Source organism: Rutilus rutilus (assembly GCF_951802725.1).
Source record: "Rutilus rutilus genome assembly, chromosome: 22".
In the NCBI taxonomy this organism is placed as follows: Eukaryota; Metazoa; Chordata; class Actinopteri; order Cypriniformes; family Leuciscidae; genus Rutilus; species Rutilus rutilus.
In genome coordinates this window covers 24,129,225-24,142,194 of record NC_140227.1, presented here as the reverse complement: position 1 = coordinate 24,142,194, position 12,970 = coordinate 24,129,225, and the positions used below count along the sequence as shown (strand labels likewise).

The 12,970-nt window shown below is 37.7% G+C and overlaps 1 protein-coding gene across 1 annotated transcript; it reads left to right on the top strand.

Moving 5' to 3' along the window:
- Positions 1 to 541: 541 nt before the first annotated feature.
- Positions 542 to 7,622, top strand: LOC311282202 (uncharacterized protein; the record flags this gene model as incomplete). The annotated part of the gene is made up of 10 exons (XM_084395835.1): positions 542 to 608; positions 1,945 to 2,038; positions 2,511 to 2,620; positions 2,715 to 2,912; positions 3,012 to 3,098; positions 3,591 to 3,844; positions 3,931 to 4,059; positions 4,154 to 4,294; positions 5,806 to 5,923; positions 7,370 to 7,622. The coding sequence occupies 10 exons, from the start codon at positions 542 to 544 to the stop codon at positions 7,585 to 7,587; spliced, it is 1,416 nt and encodes a 471-aa protein (XP_084251961.1). The 3' UTR covers positions 7,588 to 7,622.
- Between the last annotated feature and the right edge of the window lie 5,348 nt (positions 7,623 to 12,970).

Below are 12,970 nucleotides of genomic sequence, written 5' to 3'. Positions count from 1 at the left end.
CGGCCCAACGCGCTCGCTGGCGCGGACATTTAAGAAGGGATGTATATTTGCTTCAAGTGATAGACTTGGGTGAGTAAAATTATATTTTGTGTTTTCTTTCTGTATATGTCTTTAGATGTTCTGTCTAAAAGTGACCAAAAAGACATTTAACTCCAGCTCACCATCGGTGTCGCCAATTCCCTTTGTCTCCAGAATGTGCGTACGCACTGTCAAGAGCATCCTTACGGTGCGCACTTATTTACGCCAAGTTTATTTTTTATAAATCCCGATATGTGCGTGGAAAAATGCGTACGCATATTTCTATGCCCATTTTGTGCGTACGCAACGTTTATACATCAGGCCCCAGAACTCCACAGGGGTCTCAGGAGCTCAGCCTGTTAATGGCAGGCTTAGGAAAACGTATGATATCAGTGCCTGAACACTGCAACCATGCAGAGGTTTGCATTTCTAAAATTATGTACTAAAGATATATTAGAAGTGATGATTTATTATTAAGAAGTGCCCATGGTTTGTTTTATATTGTCCTAATAAGATTTCAGCAATGCTGCAGCTTGAATTCCCTAAACTGGAGACTTTGTCTGGTGGATGGCTGTTTCATAAGGCAACTGGTAAGTAGATACAGCATGATTTGACATTGTGTGACACATCTGAAATGGACTTTTGAAAAACAAGTTAAAACAGGGTACCCGCAGGTTTTCATGCACTACTATTGTAGTTGATTTACAGAGGTGGAAGACTTACTCAGATCATGTATTGCAGTAAAAGTAGAAAAAAAACTGTGTTGTAGAGTTACAAATTTTCAGGCTCACAAACCTTTTCTTACTTTAACCCCTGTTAATTTGACCACTTTCCCACTGTCCAAAATAATGAAGGAGGAAGTGGCCAGAGAAAACTTGTCTTGATCCCGCCTGAGTCTGAAGGCTACACCGCAAAACTGCTTAAGACTGTGTCCAATAATGGAAGACACACGATTTTCATCGTTCCACTTCAAAATGAAATAGACACTACGCCACTTCCTTCTGATGCCCATGAATTCCGAAAAATGCCAAAATCGCAATGCAATACCTGTGGAGAAATTTTACCGTTACAAGTTTTGGCTCTGCATGTAGACTCTTGTGGCAAGTCTACAACAGAAGAAGTAAGTTTTTCTTAACATGAAAGACTTAGTTTATGAGATCTTTTTCATTTTCAGCGAATGCATATCAAAACAGCAATTGCTTTACTACTACAATGGTGTCATTGATAATGTTAACCTGATCCAATTAACAGGAAAACGATGAGAATGCTGATGAAAAACAAGATCAGGATGTTTCGTTTGTATCCTGCAGTCAGAACAGTAAGTATAAGTACATTTACATCACACTCTTTAAATAATAACTTTACATGTTTTCATGCTATATTGATTAATGTGGGCTGGATTGTTTGTTGTTGTTAAAAAAAAAAGTGAATGCTGATGAAAAACAAGATCAGGATGTTTCGTTTGTATCCTGCAGTCAGAACAGTAAGTATAAGTACATTGACATCACACTCTTTAAATAATAACTTTACATGTTTTCATGCTATAATGATTCATGTGGGCTGGATTGTTTGTTGTTGTTAAAAAAAAGTGAAGAATAAGCATGATAATTCAGTTATTCTGATTGATGTTCTTATAGTCTAACCATAGGACTGATTGTCTTTATTTTTTTCTTTTCCTGGTTGTTTTGTTTCCTAATTCCCACAATGTTGTTGTTGGTATGTCTCCCCTGCTTGCAAAGATCATTAGAAGTGTAAAATTACAATCATAATATGATCATATTATAATTTCTCAAGTTTTGGCTTACATTTTTATCAAAATAATCTATACATAGTAATGGAAGAAATTGGTGCCTTGCTAACATTAAGATTTGAGTTAATAATTTTCTTTTAAATTAACGCTGATTACTGTTTTTGTCTTTTTTTCAGCTTCAACAGTCACTGCAGAGATCGTGTGTCCCATTTGCCAAGTAGTGTACCCTGATGACATCATTGAGATGCATGCCAGTGCCTGCAATGAGAGGTATGTTGTTGTCCCATGTAGTTTTGCCTTGATGCATAACAAATTTTCCTTTTGTAATTGGATGTTTTTTGCAAGTGTTTGTCGTCGTCTTACTTTGAAATGTCTCAACATGAATATTGATCAACAAGATATTAAATCAACTAGTCAATACTAGTCAATGGGTTTTTGCTTGTTGACTAATTCATTAACATACTTTACTCTTGATTGTTTTGGACAACACATTACTTGTCATTTTTTTTTGGGAAATAAAGTAAAAGTTTCGCTATGGCTTTCCCAGGCCCTATGCTTGACTAGAATTGAAATTCTCTTGTTTGACAATTCAATCTGAGTTAGCAGACATTTGCACAATTTAAAGGGTCCAGAATCTGCCTTGATCATATTCAGAGATTAGAGAAAGATAAAAGACATACATTGTCTTTCAGGCAATCAACTCTGGAGGAGCACTCATTTGACAGCAGTGGAGTGGATCTAGAAGCAATGGAAGGACCATCTGGCACATCTTCACATCTTCACAGACTGCACCTTTGCAGAATCGGCCAACAAGTTCTTCAGGACCTTCTAATTATACCAACAAAACTGAGGGTTTGTAGTCTATTTGTTACCCCCTGTTAGTGGTCCTTGTTAAAATGTTTGGTTGATGGCCTTTTCTGTGTTGAAATCTTTATTCCATTTATAGATTGGAAGACCATACCAGACCTGGCAATGGCTGCTCAGTTGTACAGGGAGACAGTACTTGCCATTCACGCATCAGGGAAGCCACTGCATTTGCACATTGACCTCAGAGGCAGCAAGTTGGACCAGGAAATGGCTTTAATTGCTTTTTATAAAGCACGCCGTGTGGAGTGGGCAAATCCTATGCAATGCAGACTTGAAGGTTCATCTTTTTTTCTCTTTTAGTTCATTTTAGAATTTGTTATAAGCAGTCTTTTTTTCACAAATAACCCAGAATCTCTGCATTTCTTATAATTAACAGGTGATCCCGCAATCGGAGAGGGAGTGAACCGCTTCTTGCTCTCCAGAATCATGGAGAAGCTGAAAAATGGTTTCAAGTTGAACTTTGGTAGTGTCTTTAATTACCTTGCCATATATTATGGAGTGTTTTAGCTGCAATATTCTTAATGTCATAATTTCTCAAATTACTACGTGCTAAAAGGCCTTGTGAAACGGAAGTTTGAGCCTATGATGTGACTTATTTCTCAGTGAAAAAGAATTTTGGGGGAGTAACAGCCCCAAGTTGGATTTGATTCAAATCCTCTGCATTTGATTGGGCTGTTTAAAAGTGGGTGGGGTTTAGTAACAAAAATCTGGGACAGGGATTTTGAGGTAAAAAAATTCTGACACTGTTTTATTTGACATGTCATATCAAGAGCCAAATGACCAATTAACACAGGAACACTAGATTAAAACTGGGAAAATTTATTTTTTACTTCATGTGGCATTTAAGATGTTTTTAGGATTATACCTACTGTACATACCTATTGATTTCTCTTGTTCTATCACTAAAAATTTGAGTACATGTTAATTGGTCAAGGAATTTCTTCTGTTTGCACAGGAAATTCTGGTGAAACAAAGCTGTTTGATGGAGAGCCAGACCATCTTGTACCTTCATCCTCTGCATTCCTTGTTGAGAGTGACCTGTTTCTGATGGCAGGCCGCATGATTGGCCATTGCTTTTTGCATAGAGGTCCTGCACTGACAGGCCTAAGCCCTGCAATTGTTCACATCCTGTGTGGGGGCACAGTTGAAACCGCCATCATACAAATCAATGACTGTCCAGACATTGATCTGCGGGAGAAAATTACACTTGTGTGTATTCTGCAAACTGCCCAAATTGTTTTGTTTTTTTTAGATTCTTCTATATTGGGTTTAAGTGTTCATATTTTGTCTTAAAGCTTGAAGGAAGTGCTAAACTCTCAGCTGATGAAAAGGAGAGCCTGGACAACTTGTGTCTTGCATGGGACTTTCCTTTGATGACAGAAAACAACCGAAGATGGCTATTTGAAAGGCTTCTGTGTCATGCGGTATTTGAATATTGTTTAAACTATTTAACATCATTCATTACTCTTTTAAACCACTATACGTGTAAAGACTTGTCTCTGTGTCTTTTCTCACTAGGTCATTGGACGGTTCATGAGGCAAATAAAGCAAATAAGAAAAGGGCTTAAAGAAACCATTTTGTGGCCACTCATTAGTGAACGTCCAGATGTAGCTCCAGTGATTTTCCCTCGGGAGTCAAGTGCTGTCTTGACCCCACAGGTAAATAGTTCAGTTAAAGGGATACTCCACCGTTCTTTCATATTAAACTATGTTATTCCCTTAACTAAGACGAGTTGATACATACCTCTCTCGTCTCAGTGCGTGCACTAAATCGCTCTGTCTTGCGGCGAAACTTTGTTAGCACTTAGCTTAGCCCAGTTCATTCAATATGGGCCAAGCAGAGAAGCTACCAAACACCTCCACGTTTTCCCTATTTAAATACAGTTACTCGCGTAGTGTAACTTAGCAAGTGCTTGTGAGCACTTCGACTTGGCGGAGTTATATCTTCACTCGTGAGAAATCCTCTCACCGGCCCCCGCTCCCTCTAGTGAAGATATTACTCCGCCAAGTCGAAGTGCTCACAAGCACTTGCTATGGTATTCCGCCATACAATATAGTTATCCATTTTACACGCTTAGAAAAGTGCAACGTTTTGTTTTGTGTCACCGTCCTAGGTCGAGTTACACTACGCGAGTAACTGTATTTAAATGGGGAAAACGTGGAGGTGTTTGGTAGCTTCTCTGCTTGGCCCATATTGAATGAACTGGGCTAAGCTAAGTGCTAACAAAGTTTCGCCGCAAGACAGAGCGATTTAGTGCACGCACTGAGACGAGAGAGGTATGTATCAACTCGTCTTAGTTAAGGGAATAACAGTTTAATATGAAAGAACAGTGGAGTATCCCTTTAAAGGGGTGATAGAATGATTATATGGAGTATTTCAAACTGTTCTTTAAGGTCTCCTAATAAGATGTGTGCAAGAGGACTAGCTGATCTCAGGTCAGTGGTGTATATAAATTTCGGGCTGTGACAAAGACAGACAAAGACTTGAGCCAAATAAGGGACAAGAAGCGAGTAGACGTCAACTCGAAGGCTTGTTGGGATTTGCCCGTTTTCAGAAACAGTTTGAAATAGTGAGATTTGCAGAGGAAAGAGATGGGATTTTGAGGTTCTATATACACTACTCACAAAAAGTTAGGGATATTCGACTTTCGTTTCGTGTGAAATTTATAGAAAATTAAAAAAGTTCATGCTACAGTGATATTATATCATGAAAGTAGGGCATTTAAGTAGAAATGCCAAATCAAGTTCACGTGTAAAGGTTGCATTTTAGGTGCATTCTGAAATTTCACCCGAAAATCGCATATCCCTAACTTTTTGTGAGAAGTGTATGTCCTATTTACCCACCAAACTGTCTATGGCAAGGTAAAATCGATTTTGCATTCTATCACCCCTTTAAGACAAGCCGTTTTGGTCAGATCTGGAAATTGATTGTTCTTTCAGGGGAACACCAACACTGCAGGACAATTGCTTATTCCAGATCGAAAAAATTTTTTGATTCTTGTGTTGTTTTTTTGTGTGGCTTATATTTTTGTGAGATTTATATATTTATCTTCAATTTTTGTGTGATTTGTATTTTTTTAAGCACCATTGCACCAAGACAAATGCCTCATATGTTTAAAAACCTAACCCTGATTCTGAGATGGTTTATCTGCTTGGTGTTGTATGTGTAGTGCATTCTGGAACGCATCATCTGGCCTACAATGACTGATGACAGCGACGACGACGATGAATGCTCTGTGACCGATAAGAGCCGCATCACAGGGTACCTTCGCCGGTTCATTCAAAATGGTATACTTCCCTCATGTAATGAGTGATGTATTTACTAGGGTTGTCCCGATACCACTTTTTTCATTTCCGATCTGATTCCGATACCAGAATTCTGAGTATCAGCCGATACCTGCCGATCCGAAATTTTCTTAAACAATTTAAAACTGCACGCGCACACACACACACACACACACACAATGTTAAATGTGTATAGTGCTTTCTGCTACATCTAATTTTAAATGTAAAAACCAATCATTTAAAATGATTTACAAGTTACAAGAACATTAGTAATCATTAATCATGGCAGTGTTTAGGAGAACATATAATCGGTACGTTTTATCAAATAAGTATGCTAAATATATTTTCATTAATTGCGTAAAACTGTCATAGTAAAAAAAGCTTTAGTGTGCAGATGGTTATTTTGGGAATTATGCGCTTGACCGGACCTTTTATGCACATCCCGGGTGCAGAATTAATGCGCCTAAATCATCCTGTACACTACGTTTATGCGCTTCCTGGGTGCAGAATTGATGCTCTAGAAGCATCCTCTCATGGGAATCCTCGCTCCGCAATGGAAAGTTCATAACTACATAGTGAATTGCATCCATCCAACAGCTTACTAAGACTTTATAAAATCAGATCTTTAAGTTGCAGAGTTTCCGTGAACTTAATATCTTTAAATGTGTGTTTGTTCCTTCACATGAAGCTATTGAGTGTATTAAGAAGACTTTGAATATAGTGCATAAAAACGTTTATGGTGCTTTTATAATACTTATGTCCTATAATACTTTGTTTTAATAGCTTGTCAGTAACAACCACGGCTAACGCACAGTATCGGAATTGGATCGGTCCTGTTGTCGGTCCTGGATCCGATAACCGATCCAGCCAAAAAGCCCGGAACGGCCCGATACCGGGTTATCTAATCCTATGCAAACAAGACAATAAATGTACTTATTATTTTATACATTTGTTACATTAAAATTGTATGCCAGATCTGGGTTATATCTCACAACCATTATAGAGTATTTTTTATATTCAAACTATTCATAAAAAAATCAGAGTGCCATACTGTTTATCAAAAGAACCTGGCCAGTGTAGGGTTTCCAGGTACAAATATGTTCAGCCATCTTTCTGTTCATAACCTGAAACAAGATGCTTTCCAGAAATAAAAAACAATGGCTGATAGCATATCTGGAAAAAATACACTGGGCAGGTTCTTCATTTTTATACTGCATAAATGCAACTGTATGGCTCTTAAGATTGTTTAGAACATTTTCTATAAAACTGAATTATAATCTGTAATGATAAAATCAAGTGTTTGCATCAGCTACATAGCAAATAATTGTCAGGTAAAATCTTGTTTGGCGTTTTTTGAAAAAAAAAAAAATGTATTTGACAACCATGAGCAAAGTGTATAAAAAACGCATTCTCTATCATTTTGAGCATTTATATATTTCTATTTTGTAGCATCCAGTGATGAACTGAAGGCACTCATGAAGTTCTGGGTTGGATGGGAGGCTCCTACAACTACCCTTACGTTGGAGGTGACTAACTGTAGTCTGCCAAAGTCTTCCACTTGCTTTGAGACTCTCCGTCTTCCTGTCCGCTACCAAGACTTCACTGTATTCAAGGAAGAACTGATTGCCTGCCTTCAAACATGTGACACTGGATTTGGATTGGTATAATGGCAGTGTAGCTTCTTTCAAATGCAGTTCAGAGTTTGAGTCTTAGAGTCTCCTGGGTTGTTTGTTGTTGTCAGTTAAAGGGTTAGTTCACCCAAAAAGGAAAATTCTGTCAGTAATTACTCACCCTCATGTTGTTCCAACCCGTAAGACCTTCGTTCATCTTCAGAACACAAATTAAGATATTTTTGATGAAATCTGAGAGCTGGATCACTCCTCCACAGGCTGCTAGGTGGCCCAAACTTGCTGGCCCAGAAAAGTTAAAGAGATCGTTAATATAGTCCAAGTGGCTACAGTGGCTCAATCTTAAGTATATCAAGCGACGAGAATACTTTTTGTGTGCAAAAACAAACAAAAATAACGACTTTATTCCACTATTCATTTCCTTCTCTCTCGACCTCTAGTTAGTTTGCGTAGTGTTTTTGCGCAGCGCGTCTGTGTTACACGTCATCACACACATGATCAGTGTCGGCCAATAGTGAGCCTATGTGGTGACGTGCAACACAGACGCGCAGCGCAAAAACACTACGCAAACCAACTAGAGGCCCAGAGAGAAGGAAATGAATAGTGGAATAAAGTCGTTATTTTTGTTTTTGCGCACAAAAAGTATTCTCGTCGCTTGATATACTTAAGATTGAGCCACTGTAGTCACTTGGACTATATTAATGATCTCTTTAATACATTTTCTGGGCCAGCAAGTTTGGGCCACCTAGCAGCCAATGGAGGAGTGATCCAGCACTCAGATTTCATCAAAAATATCTTAATTTGTGTTCTGAAGATGAACGAAGGTCTTACACGGTTGGAACAACATGAGGGTGAGTAATTACTGACAGAATTTTCATTTTTGGGTGAACTAACCCTTTAAACAAAGTTATTGTATTTTTTTGGGTTGTTCCAACCCCCCAGATGTTTTAAGATTCTATTACAATAAAAATAATACAATCTACATGTCTTTGGTTTGAACATTCATTATGACATTAAGAGAGCTGAAAGTCTAAGTCCACTGCTAGCACTGCTTGAGGAATGCTATGCTTCCTGCTGCTGCTGGCAGTCCTAACAGGGGGCATGTCTGCTGGTCTGATTTGATTAAACAGAAAAATCAAACATGACAACCTCACTGATTCAGAAATATTTATTTGGTTTTAGTGTGAAAAGAAATGATAGGCCTATACTGTAATATCTCTTACAAACCAGTTATTAGCAGGGGAACTATTCTGTAAATAAGTGTTCTTTTTGTTACCCAAATGTACGTTTTACTGTAAGCCTAGTAAGTGCTGGACATTCTGCACAGTAAGTAGGTAGATGTCTGAGCCATGTGATTGGGAATGTCCCAGGGGATTTATGGCTGCCCTTAGTGCTGCCATTTGTTGTTCATTCAGTATATCGCCCATCTCAGGAACAGTGACACCATGGTGTGGCTCATCAGGCAGGCCACTGTCCTCCCAGTCCAAATGTGGTTGGTACAATCCCTGAAAAGACATGTAAAGTGTTTATGTAGAGCAGTGGTTCTCAAACATTTTTACATCAAGGACCCGGACCACATTCAGGGTGTCTACAGATATGAACAAGTTAAATTTAAGACTTTTTAAGACCTTTTTAATGCCACTTTGAATGAAATTTAAGACCAAACCTGTGATGGAAATACACATTATATTACATGCGTATATATTAGGGGTGTAACGGTTCACAAAATTCACGGTTCAGTTCGATACGATACACTTGTGTCATGGTTCGGTTCGGTACGTTTTTGATACAGCATAAAGAAATAAATGCCAGAGAAATTTCCTTGATTTAAATTTTTTATGCTTTTTTATATTAAAACTAACATCATAAAGTATGATTTTTTTTTTTTTTTTACTTTGAGCAATTCTAGAGCTACAATTTACTCTTCTTAGGAGCATATAAAACAAAACAGCTCCTTGGAAAAAATTAAATGTCATATTGTAGTAGTTATAAACAAAGGATTATTTTAGTTCAGATTAACATTTGAGGGCAGCAATTGTATTCATAATGTCAAAATAAAACCGACGTAATGTTACTTGAAGGCATTATAGCCTACTATTAACCAAACGTCCATGGTTGCAGTTAGTGTTACTACAGTAAATCCATGGTGAATGTTACTGATCTGTGGACACTGGATAGTTCATTCATGGCACAGTGTTTCTTCCTGGTTTCCACGTCAGCGCTGTTTGATCCGTTAATAACGGAGAAATATGAATGCGTCTCACTAGATCTCGCAGCGATGTTATTACTTCTGTTCTGTGCCGAATTAAAATGCTTTCTTTACTGCATCTCTTATTAGCGCTGTGTATTAACAGTGTCGCATGATCACGATCGGCTCGCGCTGCACTGGTCCAAACTGATAAACGGTCCTTCAACCACACAATAACGAGCAGTTTCGTTCCGCTTGCATTACGTTTGCCATTTGATGTTGGGCAATGTTGTGGTCGCGCATTGTGAGCGTACTCTTCTACATTATGAGCGCGCTTGCCACGCGCAACGCACCTACATTTGAAATAACAAAACAGCGTTACAAGAAAAAGCCTACATTATCATTATCAATAGCTGTTTATGTAATAAAATCTGAATCATTCTCGCGATTCGATGCTTCACTGGTTATTTGACGGACATTAGGTCCGTCAGACTGGAGAAATTTTAGCGGTAACGTGACCAGAAATATTTAAGACCTATCGAATCTGAATTTAAGACATTTTAATACTTTTTAAGGCCTTTTATTAGGAAAACTTTATTTAAGACTTTTTAAGGACCCGCGGCCACCCTGACATTTGATTACATTTTGAAACAAACTCCAGAAATACACAATATTTATTCTGAGACTAAATAACATTACTTTCTTTGTCAATGTATGTTAAAATTAATGTCAATGGGATGCATTTTTGGTGAAATTTAAAGAAATTTGTGGAAAAAGTCTATTTCTAGAATAAGTCGGAATTAAAAAGTTTTGTGTGTGTATATGTATATAGAAGCCAGTGCAGCGGCTGCTCTGCAGTGTCCCTTGGGCCGGAAAATAAATTACTTCTGACTAAATCCAACGGCTGACTGTTGTCAGGCTGTGATGAATGTGACAGGGGACTTTTTAATGCAGTAAGTTGTTAAGGAACTTTTCCATATTTTCCACACGGGAATGACAACATTCCATCAGAAGCAGTGACAGAATGGAGATGGAATTATATTCTCCACTGGTTAATGGATGGATGACATTAGTGCCAGGCTTGGTTGAAACATATGCTGGCTTTTCATCCATCTTCTTTTTATTCCATTCTAGTTTTGAAAGGTTTTTCCTAACAAAGATGTTCACTCTTTGCCCTTATAAATCAACTTGGCTGTTCATGAGCTTTCTCCTACCACCTTTTCCCTGAAAGGAGTTGACATCTATACTTCATTTAAATCTTTTTTTTGCTCATGTATCTTTTCCAAATGCTTTGGTTTAAATCCACTGTCAGGCCTGGATTTGTAAGCGAGAAATAACAATATTTTGCATTTCTTAAGCCATCGGACAGATTAGGGTGAACGTGGTAGACAAAAAAGAAGAGGATTAGGAATGTAACCTGGTTTTGAAATAAGCCATCTGTCCACCTGTCTTGGTCACACTGGGTTGGATATTTGTGTTTCTGGCATATCTGAAGATCTGATGTACATCATGTGATTCAGAAAAACATGTGATTTTAAAATAAATAATCACTGCACTGGGCCTCCAGCTCGAAGAATACAGCTCCAGATTTCCGTAGAAAAATGACAGATCTGATTACAAAAGCCATTGGGACTTAAACAGCAAGGTCATGACACGTTTGCACACCTCAGAAATGTTAAACTGCCTGGAAATGATAACAATTCATGAGCCATACATATTTCTGTCGCCTTCATGCCAGGAGTAATCAGATGAAGATTAATGTCACCGCTGATTCATCTGTGATTTTCTAGAGTGCGTACGAGACACTGGATTTCACTGTATGTAGAGCGAGGCCTTTTATCGTAATGCAACAAACTACTGTACGTCGGACACTACGTACGTGTTCCAAGATGGAAAGATTGTGTTACAGGAAATTGAGCATGTTAAGACGCCAGTAAATAAACAAGTAACTATGTCCAAAATGATTCAGTATTTCAAATATTGACTGTATTGGACACCCACACCATTTTCTTAGATTCCCATGGTTATGAAAAACCTTGAAATATCAGAAGGTTCTTCATTTTGTATATATATTTTTTTTAAATTACGTTAAAATGTAGCATAATTTCTTTCAAATGTCTTAAAGGGGACATATTATGCCCTTTTTCAAAGTTTATATTATGCCTTTTTTCAGGTCTACTACAATAGGTTTTCATGCTTGAGTGTTCAAATAACACTTAATTGTTCACATATTTTACATTACTTTAACAGCAACATTACGCACTAAAGAAAGTTGAAAAAGTAAAAAAGCATAATAGGACCTATTCCATTTTTCTAGTTCTGCTCAGCTCAGAAATATGTCATTGGTTGGATATCGCTTTTTGTGAATGCTCGTAGAGTAAAACATGGCCACAAGCTAATAAGAAACAGTTTAATTGGAGGCATTTGAAGAGTTCAGATGCAAAAGCCTCTAAGTGCTATCTGAAATTTTCTTCTAGAATGATCATTTTTATCAAGCTCGTATATTTAGGTTCAGTAATTTCACTTAAATTACAATTAATAGGTCATTTTCATTGCCATTTAAGTGAAATTACTGAAGTTAAATATACAAGCTTGATAAAAATGATCATTCTAGAAGAAAATTTCAGATGGCACTTAGAGGCTTTTGCATCTGAACTCTTCATTTGTTCACTAGTATAATCATTTAATCCTATTAATTCTCAAGACTGCAACTTGATATTCTTATTCAGTGATCTTGAACGACAGGAAAAGCTATGGAAATTAATTGATCACAAAGTGTGGAAGCCCTTGTTTGTGATGCTCCTACCGAGGATCTTTGTGTTTAAATGTGTAAGTTGCAAGAGAGATCTAGATGGATTGGTGTTGTTTATGCTATTTAACCAAATAATTTGTCTTGTCCAAAGGATTCGTGCAGTTGCGTGTTTCATCAAAACTGAGGTCCATTTTCACAGTATGATGCTCCGTCGTCTCCATCAGTTGATTACAGCAGTACAGAGCATGACATTTCGTCTGACACTCTTTTCCTGCTGTCTGTTTGTCCCCAAGCAAACACAGGCAGAAGTTCTTTCTGAAGCACGCTAGACATTTCACAGCTGTCAAGTGCACTGTATAAACCTGATGAAAAAAGTCTGCCTGGAGAAGATTATAGACTCCAAAACTTGTGCACACACTGATTCCTTTCTTTCTACACAGACAGATGGGATATAAAAAGGGTTTGACAAAAGTATGTGCCAG